The sequence below is a fragment of the Triticum urartu genome, chromosome 5, assembly GCF_003073215.2.
Source record: "Triticum urartu cultivar G1812 chromosome 5, Tu2.1, whole genome shotgun sequence".
Classification (NCBI taxonomy): Eukaryota; Viridiplantae; Streptophyta; class Magnoliopsida; order Poales; family Poaceae; genus Triticum; species Triticum urartu.
Window position 1 is genome coordinate 415,056,886 of NC_053026.1, and position 14,972 is coordinate 415,071,857.

Consider the following 14,972-nt stretch of genomic DNA (forward strand, 5'->3'; position numbering starts at 1 on the left):
GGCCCATCTGTTTGTTACGTTGTCCCTACAAATTACTCACCAAAGCCATGGATATTAGGGCTAGCAAATACGCGCACAAGTTGTTCAGTATACAACAAAATGCTTTCATTAAAGGGCGGCATATAGTTGACGGCATACTATCCTTGCATAAGGTGCTGCACTATACTCATATTAAAAAGCAAGTGGGAGTAATACTTAAGCTTGATTTCGAGAAGGCTTATGACAACGTTAATTGGGAGTTTTTACTCGATTGTCATGTGAAACGTGGGTTTAATTCTAAGTGGTGTGGGTGGGTTTCTCAAATTCTTATGAATGGCACGGTCAGCGTCAAGATTAATGATGAGGTTGGGCCTTATATACAAAGTGCCAAGGGGGTGAGGCAGGGCGATCCTCATTCCCCTTTCCTTTTTAATCTGGCTGCTGAGTGCCTAACTAAGATGATGTTGACTGCACAAAAGAATGGTCTTATTAAAGGTTTGGCTGCTGATCTTATTGAGGATGGGGTGGGCATCCTACAATACGCTGATGACACGGTGCTTTGTTTTGAACATGATATCGACAAAGCCATCAATGTCAAGCTCTTGCTCTATCTTTTTGAACTCATGTCTGGTTTAAAAATCAATTTTGAGAAGAGTGAGGTTTTTGGTATCGGAGGAGATAACGATATAGATTTAGTTTACGCTGATATGTTTGGTTGCCAAGTGGGTACCCTACCTATGAAATACCTTGGAGTCCCAATAACATACTCCACTCTAAGGAATGCGAATCTAGATTTCCTGGATGGAAAAATGATTAAAAAGCTTGACGCCTGGGTGGCCTATGCGGCCTCCTCCGGGGCCAGACTCACTTTATTGGGTTCTAGTCTTGATGGGATTCCATCCTATCTCATGTCGATGTTCCTTTTCAATAAAACCTTTATTGAAAAGATGGACAAACATCGTAGACGATTCTTTTGGAGGAGGAAGAATAAGAAACACGGGTATCGTATGGTTAGATGGACAAGAATCTGTCGATCTAAGAAAATAGGGGGGTTGGGTATTAAGGATCTTCATAAACAGAATGTTGCTCTACTTGTTAAATGGTGGTGGAAACTTGAAACCAGCGATGGGTTGTAGCAACGTATAGTCAGAGCTAGATACTTTAAGAACAAGACTGTAGCAAATATACGAGGTCGTTTCTCCGACTCCCCTTGTTGGAAAGCTATTATGAAAGTCAAGGACTCATATATGGCTGGTAGGAAAATCACCATCAAAAGTGGTAACCTAACTAGGATCTGGCATGATCCTTGGGTAGAGAACATTATATTGAAAGATCGGTTCCCTGATCTGTTCAGCATTTGCCATGATCAGGAGAGTACTCTGGCATCCTGGGTAGCGAGTAACTATGAGCTAAATTTCAGACGCAGATTATCAGGTGTGTTGGGCGAACAGTGGGCTTGGATGGTTACAGAGGCTAAAAAACTTTCGCTGAGTAATTCCTCAGATAATATCTCCTGGGCATTTAGTTGTAAAGGGAAGTTTACGACTAAATCGATGTATGAATGGCTGGAAAGAAACCTGGCTGGCCCCAATTATAAGTGGGTTTAGAAAGCCCCCGTTCCATTGAAGATTAAAATTTTCTTATGGCAATTATTTCAGAATGCTGTGCTTACGCGAGACAATATGCGCAATAGGAAGTGGCCTGGAAATCCTATGTGTTCCTTTTGTACAGATATAGAAACTGCGAATCACTTGTTCTTTACTTGCCCTCTTGCTCGTACAGTTTGGGGTGTACTGGGTATGACTGTTGGGGTCTCTTGTTGTCCCCGATCGCTTTGGCAAAGTTTTGCCTGGTTCTATAGGTTCTTTCCAGGAGGAAATCAATTCTATATGATGATTATTGCGGCAATATGTTGGGGTATCTGGTGTCTCCGCAACAAAGTTACCTTTGATAAATATGTAGCTCGCACTCCCCTGAAGGCTGTTTTCACTGCCTGCTCGTTTATGTTGTATTGGGCAGGGTTGCTTAAAGCTGAAGACAAGGCAAAATTCCAAGCTGGAGTGAAGAGGTTCGCTCACGTGGCTGCTACGCTGGCGGACAGGCCCTTCACTCGCGACAGGCTTCTCTTGGATGACAGGGATGGGATCCAGATTGGCTAGCTGGATCTGCTGCTTGGGTCTCCTTTTAAGCCTTATGATCCATTGGGGTTTGATGCCCGCTGGATATTTGTCTCATGGTCGTGTTTTGGCTAGTCGTTTTGAGATAGTCAGATAGTCTCTTCCTGGGAACAGATGTTTTTATTTGGGTTGTGGCTTGTTTGTGTCATCAGGTTTTCGCCCCATGACGAATGGCTCGCTCGAGAGTCATCATGCGGTGGGTTTCCTGATGATGCACCAGCTCGCTCCCCCCTTTCAGTCTCATTTAGCTTTTGCAGTCGGTCTTATCTCTAGGTCTGGTTTTCCTTAATGAAATGGTTAGCCTGATACTTTAACAGACTTGGTTACTACAGACTGATGTATTTCCGTTGATTGCAAAATTAATGGAAAGGGGTGTGAGCCCGATTGAAAAAAAAAAGGTAAAGCCTGTACGACCAATGGCGACGACGAGGCTCTTTCACCTGTGGTTTGGACCTGCGAGTCCTAGGCCAGTGGCGCGCGTGGCGCTTAGTGGAGTGCTAGTACCGACAATGGTGTGAAGCAGGGCGGCGAGAGGTTCCGGTTCGTGCCATATACCAGTGGCCCGGGAGGCTAGGTTTAGTTGGCACCATCATGATATTTACTCAAAGGAAATGTTTCATGAGGTTTAAAAGACGAGACTACTTTGACAAAACTGCAATGTGATGTCCTGGGACATGTAACTGCAACATTGCAACATGACGGCCAGGGAGCCATTGGAAAACTAGCATGTACTATCTGGTGTGGCATTTCTTCTTTTATATTGCAACTAGTAGAGGATTTTTTTTTAGCCAAGAAAACTAGTAGAGTGAAAAATTGATCAATTATACAGTAAAAAAATGTACGTCTTTCTTCTTCCTTTTTTATCCCAAGAAATTACAACTCTTTCGAAGCATTTTTATCCCGAGGAATTACACCTCTTTCTTCTTCCTTTCTTCCCTTGCACGGTTTTTACATACAATTTACAGTTGCGATTGTCTTTCTTCTTCCTTTCTACTACAATGTACACTAATTCCCCAACTACTCACTGCCATCAATCTCTTCATCACCATGGCAATTCCCTCGGAACAATCATTAATCATCGGTTCGCTACGAAGAGAAATAAGTCGGAGATCGAACGGCAGTTGATCAGCTACTGGCCTCTGCCATTCTCTCCAGAGTTGACAGGATTGGGAGCCACCTCATCCCCCTCCTGTCCACCGGCGGCCAGCTCGATCTCACCGGTTGCTGGGCTTGCCGTCCCCGACCACTCGCTCGTGTACGGCGCGCTGAGTGGGCTGCCGAGTTCACTCTGCGCGGCAAGAGGGGAGGCAACCGTGTCGTTCCGGACAGACACGATGCTGCCGTCGTCCTTGACCCTGAAGGTGTGCGACGAGGGGTCCTTGTCGTCGAAGAGCTTGAACAAACTCGAGAGCCAGTCCTTCCAGGACAAGTGCGGCGGGAGCTCCCGTCGGTTGGCCGCGACAAAGGTGGCGAGGTGGACGACGCAGCAGAGGAGCGAGGTGGCGCCGGTGATGAGGAACAGACCCCAGAAGCTGTTAAAGCTGAGGCTGTTGGACGTGAACGGCCCGCTATCCTGCGTAGCACCATCGTCGTTGGGGTCGCCGAACCACTTACGCTCGATCATGTTCATCTCATCGCTTTCGGTGAGCTTTAGGATGGCCTGCGACAGGTCCGTCACGTACGGCGACCCCTTGGGGAACGCGAACCCGAACCCGCCGGTCTTGTTGAGCGGTCCCGTCATGGTGAAGTTGTCGCGGTAGGTCTTGAGGAAGATCCTGAGGTAGGGCGTCTCATTTACGACGGCGCCAATGGTGCCGTTGAGCAGGCACTCATGGATGGTCTGCGAGTTCGGGTACCGCACGAGCCTTCCCTGCGGGAAACCCGACGCCATCATGGCCCTGAGCACGAAGGAGTTGTTCATGACCCCGACCATCTCCGTGCCCCGCTGCAGCTCGCGGTAGTCGGCCACGGCCGGCTCCAGCTGCGGCACCGTGAGCATGGACGTGAGGCTCGCCGTGTAGCTGGACTGCAGGATGAGCACCACGAAGACCCACACGAGCACCACGAACCTGGAGAGGTTGCTCTTGAGCGTCTCCCTGTGGGCGAAGACGAGGGTGGAGAAGCCGAAGTAGAGGAGCGTGCCGACCTGGTAGGAGGCCGGCCCGCGGAACTCGAGGTTGGCGCGGTGCTCGATGGCCCAGACCACGAAGCCGGTGAAGAGGAAGAAGGCGGCGCTGACGAGCCAGAGGTCGTAGCGGAGCGGCTTGAGGAAGACCCACGTCCGCTTGTTGCTCCGCTGGTCGCGCACCCGCACCAACATGGCAATGGCCGTCGCCGCGTAAGGCAGCGTGAAGTCCACGTGGTTCGACCGGTTCGCCGTCATGGTGATGTCCGCCACCGCCGCATCGAACGTCTGCAGAAAAGGACGGGTCGACGAGGCTGATTAATTGATCAAAAATTTGCTCAATTGAAAGAAATCTTTGGCATGTAATGTGAAAATTGATGGGTCTACACATAATCTGAAAGGCCTCTTATTCACAACAAATATAGCTTTGATAATTGATAATGATATGGTATGCAGTTCATATTAAAACATCCAGCATCCGAGTCATTTGTTTAGCCTAAAAACAGCGACCGATACGACCAATACGCCCGGCAATGCAGCCGATATGAGTTATCCATGCATCTTGAGAACTGGGCAGCAGCCCAATGGCAAGGTGATAGTGGTGCATCCTTAGGCTGGTCGTAATGGTACTATCATACTCCCTCCATTCTACAATGTAATGCTTCCTTTATCCCCGTGCTTCAACTTTGACCGTAAATTTAACTATCAAAACCGATTGCGGCGGGAGCAAAAATTATATCAGTGAATTCGTATTCAAAAGAAGTTTTCAATTATATAATTTTTTCTCCCGCCGCAGTTGGTCCTGTTAGTTAAATTTATGGTTAAAGTTGGACCTCGGGAAGCGCGGGCACACTATATTTTGGAATGGAGGGAGTATCTAGTATCATGCATGCCAACTAGGCAATTTTGATAAGATGTCATAGCATTAAATGAAGAAAGAGATGGTGGAGTATCATATTATAATACCGTATCATAATAAATGCTATACTACTTTATGTCATACAAGGCAATCAATAGAGAACTACATGATACTAACATATGATAGGCTGATTATAGTGGGGAGTAACTTGTACTAGTGCCATGCATATGACACTATTCTAAGTTACCACCTTCATAGTGCAAAGTAACATACTAGTATCCCTAAAAAAAGTAACATACTAGTAGTGTCATATGTGGCTTCATTTAATGGCTTGTAGACTCATCTTATCTTGGGAAGCGGTATGTTACAGTAACATATTATGTTAGCACTTCTCATTAACTACATGTCACATCAGCAAAAATTTCTCGAAATGCGTTATGTTATTATCTAAGTTACTCCCACTATAACTAGTCTTAGAGAGGTAGTATCATATGCATGATATTAGTATATGATACTTTATATTACAATCAGCCTTATATATTGACCGGTGTTCGACTCATGTCGGAAGCGAATTTACACGATCTCTTCGGGATGATCCTTCTTCTGTAGTGCTAGATCTCATCTTCTTATTTTATAGTTATATCCAATGCATGTTGGGCGTGGTCGCCCATCGTTTTCGGCGACGGTAGCGGTCGACCTTGGCGTGTCACCTCCTCCAAATCCAAACAAAAACAGAAGGAAAAGAGTGCATACATGTTTCACACATGCACGACTTTTTCTACGCTAAATGGAACCCGGACCAGCCAAGCAGGGTCCTATATATTCCTAGTGGCCTAGTAGGATGACAAGGACCTCTCGTGCTACTATACAAAACTGCAACGAGTTGTTGCTAATTTAAGCAGAGTACATAATCATCATCAGTTGCTTAATCGCTTACCGCCAGAGGAGATCACCCGAGCAGGATTCGATTCCCAAAACAAGCAGCCGCGGCCACCCACTGCGCGTGGGTACACGACTACAGATTCCAGTGCAGATCCCAATCTTCTGAGACGACGTGGAAGTGTGGGATGTGATGTCGTCAATCGTGACATACTGGGCTCACGTTAGCAGGGCACACATCATGCCTTGCTAGGTTCCAAACTACAGATGTGGTACTACAAAATGAGTAATGTTACACCCATGTAAAACTAACCTATGGTTTTAACGTAAAAAAGGACGTGGAAACAAGGGATTAATTCGATGGGGATGGAAGGGCTCACCCCCTCTTGAAAATCAGGGGGAGAAGCAAAGTAGTTAAAAATATTACGTAGGTTCTTTTGAAACTAAAAAAGATTACGTAGGTTTAAGTAGCTTTTACATAGATGTAGGATTGTTGCTACAAAATTTAAGGGAGTGCTAGCCACCTAATCTAAATTCTCTCCATCTCATAAATCACAAAGCCGTCATCAGGCGACTTAAAACTACCCAAATTGAAAGTTTAAGCTATTGCTGATATGTTTTCTTTTCTATAAAGGAGAGAGAGTACCTTTTTATCATTCTCTATAAAAGAAAAGAGCACCCTTTAGCAACAACTTGCATACCAAATATTCACTTGTACCAAAATATAAGACCTATTTTTAGACTCCATTTGTATCAACAAACAGCTTATATTTTGATATAGAAGGAGTACGAGTTAACAAGGGTGAAAGGTTGTTTAGGTTTCATGCACTAGATCATGAGGCACCGGTAATAAATGCTCTAGCATGCACTAGTTTTTCTAAGAGGGTGCTTGGATCCAATGAACTTATTTTAGTCTGACTAAAAATAGTCTCTTTAAGAGGTTAAAGTTTCAAGCACCCCTGACTAAAGAGGGGCTAAAACTAGTCTTGAGACTAAATTTTTTTAGTCAGGGGTACCCTACTAAAATGTGGATTAGTCCTCTCTCTCCTTATTTAAGTCCTCTCCTTTAACACAGGAGAGTTCTGGATTGGAGGGTTTGGAGGATAATAAATGCTCATTAACTTGGTTTTAGTCTCTTTAGTATTTGGATCCAAGCATGAATGAGGCTAGCAAGTTTTAGTCCCACTACTTTTAGTCATGGGACTAAAACGTATCCAAGCACCCTCTAATATGTGTTGCAATGTTTTAAAACCGGCATTATAGACCTTTGCTTTTGCAATATTCCCATTTTACGTACAAAAAGCATATATACAAACAATATAGTACTTGCTCCAATTCATATTACTTGTTGCTGCTTTAGTACAACTTTAATAGAAGTAATATGGATTGGAGGGAGTACACTAAATCGACACATTGTTTGTCAAGAAAGTCATTGTGAGTTATCTAATGAATGAATGAGCACATTGTTTTTACCGCGTAGGTATCTAATAAATACTATTCTCTCCGATTCATAATAAATGTCATAATTTTAAACTAAGGTTGAACTAATCTTAGTTCAAACTACGACCCTTATTTTGAATTGGAGTAGTAAGATAGAAAATAATAAAATATATAATGAATCCATATACATAAGAGGACTGACAGCCTATTACTTCTTTGGCTTATACTCCCTCAGTTTCAAAAGGTATATCCGGGTTTTTTAAAAGTCAAACATGTGAATGTTTGGATCAAGTTTTTAGAAAAAATATCAATATTTACAATATCAAATTTGTACATTAGATCCATCACAAATTTTTTTTTCATAATTTATGATTTTATATTGTAAATACGATACTTAATTTTATACTCCCTTACATTATTGGACGGAGAGGGTAATCTTGATCAAACATACACAAGTTTGACTTGCATGAAAATCAATACACTTTATATTCTAAAATGGAGGAAGTATATATAGATTGACATGTCTCCGGTCCATGGATATGGATGTTAACCAACAACTTGATAACACCGACGTTTTCAAAGGGAACAGGAAACCTTGACAGCAATGGTATATTGGCATTCAATGGTCAACTGGCCTAACTCAGCAAAAACAAAACGGTCAACTGGCTTAATGGCTAGGAATATTATTCAAGTCAAAATATTCACCAAAGAAACTTGAACAAGGTATGTCCAAAAACTCTCGTCCCAACCACACATGTACTGCATGGTGTGTAGTCTAGTCTATGCTGGCCCACACACCTATTTTTCTCTCACAAAAAGGATAGTCAAATCCAGGGCTCAACCCTGGACAGGCGGTGGAAATTACCAAGCTGGAGTATGGTAGGGGCAGATGAAATTTCCGGTGGAGCGGTGAAATGCATTGAGATCGGAAAGAACACCAACGGCGAAAACAGTACTCTTGTTATCAAGTTGACCCTTGCTAATATCTTGACACTTATAAGTACTAGCATATCTGTGCATGATATACGTTTATGTTTGGTACACTAAAATAGTTGGAACCAGCATGGAGCAGTGATCCAAATTTTATTTTACGTAACGTGTAACTTGCATATCATCACGTCAGGATAGAAAATGGTGGTTAATTGAAGTGATGTGCTGCTTAAGAACGACTATAGTAGTAGTACTACTTGCAGAACTTAAAAAACATGTGATGATTAAGGAGTGCGACTAACCCCATTGCCAACGGCTTGTACAAGGTCGTCGTAGGGCATGGACGCCGCCTTGACGTACTCGAACGGCAGCGCGTAGGGCAGCAGCCGCACCGCCGCCTCGAACACCTCGATCACGAACCCGCTCGCCGTCGTCTGGTTCGTCGCCGGATCCACCTCCAGCCGCACGATCGGCTTGTAGCTGTCCGACACGTTCCCCGGCACCGCCACCCGCAGCTTCCGCGCGCTCGTCGGCTGCACCCACCCCGTCGGCCGGACCGTCGAATCTCCCGGCCAGATCACCGGCCGGAGCTCGCCGCTCGACTCGTTGGATCCGCTGTCCACCTGCCGGCTCAGCCCGTGCCGGGCCGACCAGAACCCGATGATCCTCTCTCTTCCGCTGTCCATGATGTTCACCACCTGGAACGCCGGCACGGCGAGCTCGCCGTTGACGAGCTCGAACTTTCCTCCGAGGCCGTCGAATTTCGTATCGTTGATAGCTCGGAGGAAGCTGGGGCCCGATCTTGACTTGCCGAGCCCGGCGATGTCGGTGGGGCCGCCCTTGCCGCCTACCAGCCCCGGCGGCGACGATAAGTCGCCGGGGCTGAGCCGCTCTGCCGCGGACGCGACGGCCCACGCGGCGTCGTACGCCCACAGAGCGTAGCAGCCCATCACGGCTTGCGCCGGCTCGGCGTCCCGGTGGTCGCGCATGTACCGGTGCGCCCATCGTTTCTTGACGTCGCGCAGCCGCGTCGTGTGTGGCACGTGGGGCGTCAGCCCGATGACGCCCTGCGGCGGGTCGACGGAGCCGAGGAGGCCCGTGAGCCCGTCGGTGATGACCCACACGTAGCCCTCGGCCATCATGCCGGTGTCCACGGCGGCGGCGAACACGTTCTTCGCGAGCCCGGGGCGCGTGTGCAGCACGAAGACGCGCGTTTGCTCCGACTGCATGCGTAGCAGCGCCGCGGCGATGGCGTCGTGGGTCGCCGCGGCCGGGAGCGCGCAGCGGTAGGGGACCTCGGTGCGCTCGGCGGTGAGGGCGTCCACGAGGAAGGGCACGAAGGCGGCGCCGTAGTCGTCGTCCTGGTAGATGGGCACGACGCGGCGCCAGCCGAAGTGCGTGGCGAGCGCGGCGATGGCGTCGGCCTGCGACGCGTCGCTCAGCGCGGCCCGGGCGAAGAACGCCGCCGTGGCAGGCGACACCGACGGGCTGGTGGCCGAGAAGGACACGACGGGGAGCTGCGCCTGCGTGGCGAGGCCGGCGACGAAGGCCGACTCGACGGACGACTGCGGGCCGAGGATGGCGCGCGCTCCCTGGACCGTCATCAGCTGCAGCGCTGCACGCACGCAGCAAGGCAAGAACACGCGGCGTCAGAACAACGACCGCGGAAACGCTCTGGTGCGTGGAGCGTGGAGAGGATCAGAATTCAGAAGCGTTGTCGGTCCATACCGGCGGACGCGGCGGCGACGACGTCTCCGCCGGAGTCGTGCTGCAGGATCCGAACCCGGACGGAGGAGTTGGGGTAGGCGGCGTAGAAGTCTTCCAGGGCCATGGGGATTGTGGTGGTGGCGATCTTGCCGACTGGCGAGCCGGCGTCGACGATGAACCCCACCTTGACCTCCGTCGGCGTGGTCGGCTGCGCCCGCGACGTCAACAGGATCGAGGCGGCGAGGCATGCCAGGAGGAAGCGAGCGTGGGCGTCCCCAAGCCCAGCCATGGGAGAGGGATCAGAGCAGTCAACTGCTTCGTCGTGGGAAGAAATTGTTTGTCCGCGAAGACGGACGCCCTGCGCTGCGTGGCAACTTTGTATAGTCACCACATGTGTAGAGAGCCTCGTTTCTTTTTGGTTGGATCGGATGCTGATTTGCGCGCGTGCAAGTTGAGCAATTGGGTGGAACAGAAACTTGGAAGTGGTCGTCAACACGCTAATAGGGCCTGAACTAGAGAAGGGTCAAAGATGTTGCTGAAAGGGCTACGATGGGCTCCAGTTTTAGATGATCGCAGAAAGTTACTGGGAGAGCTCGGGGAGGTTACCTTGAGCATTGTAACAGAGAGTCTAATGTTGTTGCTCATGAGCTAACTGAGTGGGGGTGTGCAAATGGTGGATGCACCTCCAGTTTTTATTGCTAAATTTTTAGCAGACGATGAAAGCATTGTTTCAGTTTTATAATAAAGTTATGTGAATTTGATTTAGTTCTTAATTGATTCGATTTAAGAATTTTAAAATATATATTCCCATGAAAGAAAAATAGTACTCTTTGCAAAGGTCACTTGTACCTTTCCGGGTTGTGACAAGTGTCACATTGTATGTGCGCCATTTGTCGCTACCATGGAGTTTTCTTTTTTCGTACGTTCATTTATTTAAAATATTTTATCTCTCAAACCGCATGTTCATGTCTTGAACGTTTTTACCATTGGATTCCTCGCTCGAGATCATCAAAACTAGATCTCATATTGATAAGTTTTCGGAAATTGGCAATGGCTCCCAGGTGCATATGCACCCATTGTCTAAATACACATTTTGAAAAGTTGAAAATTTTCTAACAAAAATCCCGCGTGTATATCCGGACATTCTATGTGCGTGCACAAAGTTTTCGGTGAAAAACGAGGTTTTTTGTGGCTTGTGTAAAAAGACAATTTATGATGCTTCATTACAACTATTCATTTTGCATTTCTTTATCTTTTTTACACAAGCCACAAAAAACATCATTTTTCACCGAAACTTTGTGCATGCACATAGAATGTCCGGATATATCCGTGGGATTTTTTTCTGAATTTTTTAACTTTTCAAAATGTGTATTTAGACAATGAGTGCATATGCACCTAGGAGCCAAAACACCGCGAAGAACTAATTTTTAATAAAAAAAATCAAAGTGGGAGCATGTTTTTTCCACGAGAAGTGGGAGCACATTTTTTTCATAATCGTGTCTTTCGCGGAAGCAAATACGTGCTTCCACGAGAAGTAAATTTGTGCCTCCTAAGGAAGGAAAAAAAGAAAACACGTTTTTTTCTTTTGCGAGAGGCACGGTCATGCCTCTCGGATAAGCAAATCCGTGTCTCCACGAGAAGTAAATCCGTACCTCTCACGAAAGAAAAAAAGATGTTTTTTTTTCAATTTCACAGAGACACGCCGTGCCTCGTGAAAGCAAATTCGTGCATTCACAAGAAGTAAATAAGTGCCTCTTGTGGTAGAAAAAAAGAAGAAAAATGCATTTTTTTTCTTTCATGAGAGACGCGGAGGCTCGCGAGAGGTTTTTTTTCCTTTTTCGAGAGGCATGGTCATGCCTCTCACGAAAGAAATAAAAAAGATAATGTATTTTTTTCCTTTTTTGAGTGTCTCTCGCGAAAGCAAATCCGTGTCTCAACGAGAAGTAAATCCGCGCCTATCGCTAAAGAAGAAAATTGCGTATTTTCCAAAAAAAAAGAAAGGGTCCAAAACCTACGAAAAGCCAATTTTTTAAAAAAACAAACATATAAAAGTTGAAAACGCATTACGAAAAATAAAAAAATATCCAGAGAAAGCGCCTGGAGCGCGACATGTGACAGCAGCTAAAAACACACTAGGTGACGCGTTCCCATCCCATCTCAAGTTTCCTGATTTTCCTTGAAATCGCTAGAAGGTCCAGAGAGCTCCTACACGGCGCCTTAAGCGCCGGTTAAACTTATTGGCGCCTATACGCATGGTCACATAGGCCAGCCCATTAAAGCACAACGCTCGCTCCGATCGCATGCTCAGTCTGTTCATCTGATTGCTCGGTTGACCTTGACAACAAACCATTTTACTTGTTGAATGTTGGCTTTTAAAATTAAAAAATTGTGAATTTGATTTTTTCAAGAATTTGATAAATAAAAGTTCAGGAATTTGAAAAAAGTTCATGAAGAAAAAAATGCTCATAATTTTGAAAAAAACCAACCCTTAATAAACGTTCATGGAAAAAAACAAATCATGACTTCTGAAAAGTTCATGAATTTGAAAAAAGTTCATGAATTTCAAAACCTTCATGAAATTAAAAAAATGTTCATGAAAGATAAAAGAGTGCAAGAATTTTACAAAGTTCATGAATTTGGAGAAAAAATCATGAAAAGAAAGTTTGTGAATTTGAAAAAAAAAATTGACGGATACGAAAAAAGTTCATAAATTTGAGAGAAAAAGGTTGGGGCGTGCTACGCGTCCACCGATCGATCTTTCTAAAAGATCGGACCGGTTGCGAGGCGTCAGATCTAGCGGATCGTGCAACTGATTGACGTCTTCATTATTGCAACAAAGGTCTTGTTGCAGATTTTTTTTGCAACAAAGATCTTGTTACAGAAATGTTTTGCAATAATATTTTTTTGCAACAGAGGACTTGTTGTGGATTTTTTTACAACAGAAGTCTTCTTGTGATTGTTTTTGCAATAAAGGTGATGTTGCGGTATTTTTTTACCAGGTGAGGAGGCAGCCCAGGGGGCGGTGGCATCTCCCAGCTGCAAGTGATGCAGGGGCTCAAGTAGTGCGAGGTGACGAATTGGTCCACGGTGGCGGCAGGCACGCCAGTGACGCTGTCGGGGGTTGGGTGCGACATATGCCAACGGATGGCTTATTATGATGGGGGCGAGTAGAACGTCGCCGGTGCCTGGAAACAAGATGAGGCGAAGACATGCACGCCGGCGAATCTTACCCAGCTTCGGGGCTCTCCGGGGAGATAACACCCCTACTGCTGCTCTGCAGGGTCTCCGCATGATCACTATGGTCAAGTGTTTACATGGTTGCTCCTTGAGCTGGGTCTGGTGGTGGGAGAGGGCAAGGCTAGCTCTCTCCCTCTATCTGGTGTGGTATAGAACTACTGGGATCCAACCCTTTGCATGGGTGCTCTGGGGGGTTTATATAGGCCTACCCTTCAGGGGTACAATGGTAATTCGACTGGGCGCGGCCCCAGCCGTCAGTGCCTCCAACCTCCGGCTTCTCCGCCGACTGCTGGGGCCCGCCGACTGGTGGGCCCTGCCGATTGGTCTGGTACGGAGCCGACAGGCCGCATCCGCCGCGGGCGGGTCTTGCCGGCTGCTGATTACTGTAGTCGTGCTCCTGATGACGCAAGCTCGGTCATGGGGTCGTGGCAACAGCCCCGCCGCCTGGCGGGCGATCACTGTGGCCACTCCCCATCTCTTCTTGATTAATGGCGCGTGGGCTTCGGGGGAGGGCTCGGCCGACTCCCCCGGGCCGACTCCCGACGGGTCCGACTGGCGGTTCTCCCGCCGTCTCCCGAGGTCTCGTTGACTGGTGGGCCCCGCTGCCTCCAGGCCGTACAGACAAGCCGTCGTGGGCGTAGGACCAGGTACAGTGATGTTGATGTCAGGGCCGGCTGGGCAACAGTGCCACGCCGCAGGGAGATCTTCCCTAGTATGGCGCGCTGTAGCCATGCCTGCCCTTGATAAGGGGCGGAGAGTGGGCTTCATTGTAGCTACGCCCCTGCCCTGTCCCCCTCGATGAGGTCACGGTCTGTTGGAGTCGCCGGCCGACTCCCCAAAGTCAGCTTCTCTGGAAGTCGCCCCTGGGACTCGGCCGTGAGCGGGCAGTCGGCCGTCTTGCCGTAGACTCCCCAGGAGGCGGCTCTTCGCCCTGTGGTCTTGAGGGGCGCAGCCTGCCCCGATGTCTTGAAAGGTTCTGGGCTTCGGGTTGGCCTACCCGTGGCCCATTACTCCAACAGTAGTCCCTGAAGCTGGTGAGGCGCCGCGGACGATCGGCCGAGAAGCCTCAGCAGTTTCTCTTTCCGGGTGCTCAACACACGGTCTTGATTGACTTCTGCCGGGCTGACTAGAAGGAGTCGGACTCGCCCAACTCGGACTCACTCAATTCTGACTTGCTCGGTAGTTCGAACGTCTTGGCGGGATTTCAAGTGGCGTGCTAGCTAAGCTTCCAGGCCGCCGCCCATTCTTGGCCTGTCACGCGAAGGCACGTGGCCAGGCCATCTTGCCAGCCCACGCGCGCGACGGGACAGGCCCGTAGGCGGGGCCTGCCACTACCGTGCCTCCGCGCCCGAGCGGATCCGCTGCGGCCCGGTGGACAGTTGGGATTCCCGTGAAGTTACTGCGTGCAGTAACTTTACGTGAATCGTGGGGGGCGTGGGGTTGCGGGCACAATAAATCCCCACGTCCGCCCCCTCGGCTTCGCAGCCCATGGGGCTATAAGTAGGGGGAAGAGGGGGGCACGCGCGCCCCTCCTTCCCACTACCCCTTGCTTTCTTCCTCCTCGCAGCTCCTCGCTCTCCTGCTTCCTCTTCTCTTCTTCGCCCTACCGCACGCCCAAGCTCCGGCGATCACCGCAGCG

At 48.1% G+C, this 14,972-nt stretch overlaps 1 protein-coding gene across 1 annotated transcript; it reads right to left on the reverse strand.

Annotated features, from left to right (window-relative positions):
- Window positions 1–2,985: 2,985 nt before the first annotated feature.
- LOC125509396 (glutamate receptor 2.8-like) lies at window positions 2,986–10,544 on the reverse strand. The gene is made up of 3 exons (XM_048674362.1): window positions 10,118–10,544; window positions 8,692–10,004; window positions 2,986–4,569 (listed from the first exon to the last, which is right to left on the reverse strand). The coding sequence occupies exons 1-3, from the start codon at window positions 10,383–10,385 to the stop codon at window positions 3,286–3,288; spliced, it is 2,865 nt and encodes a 954-aa protein (XP_048530319.1). The 5' UTR covers window positions 10,386–10,544; the 3' UTR covers window positions 2,986–3,285.
- Window positions 10,545–14,972: the final 4,428 nt, after the last annotated feature.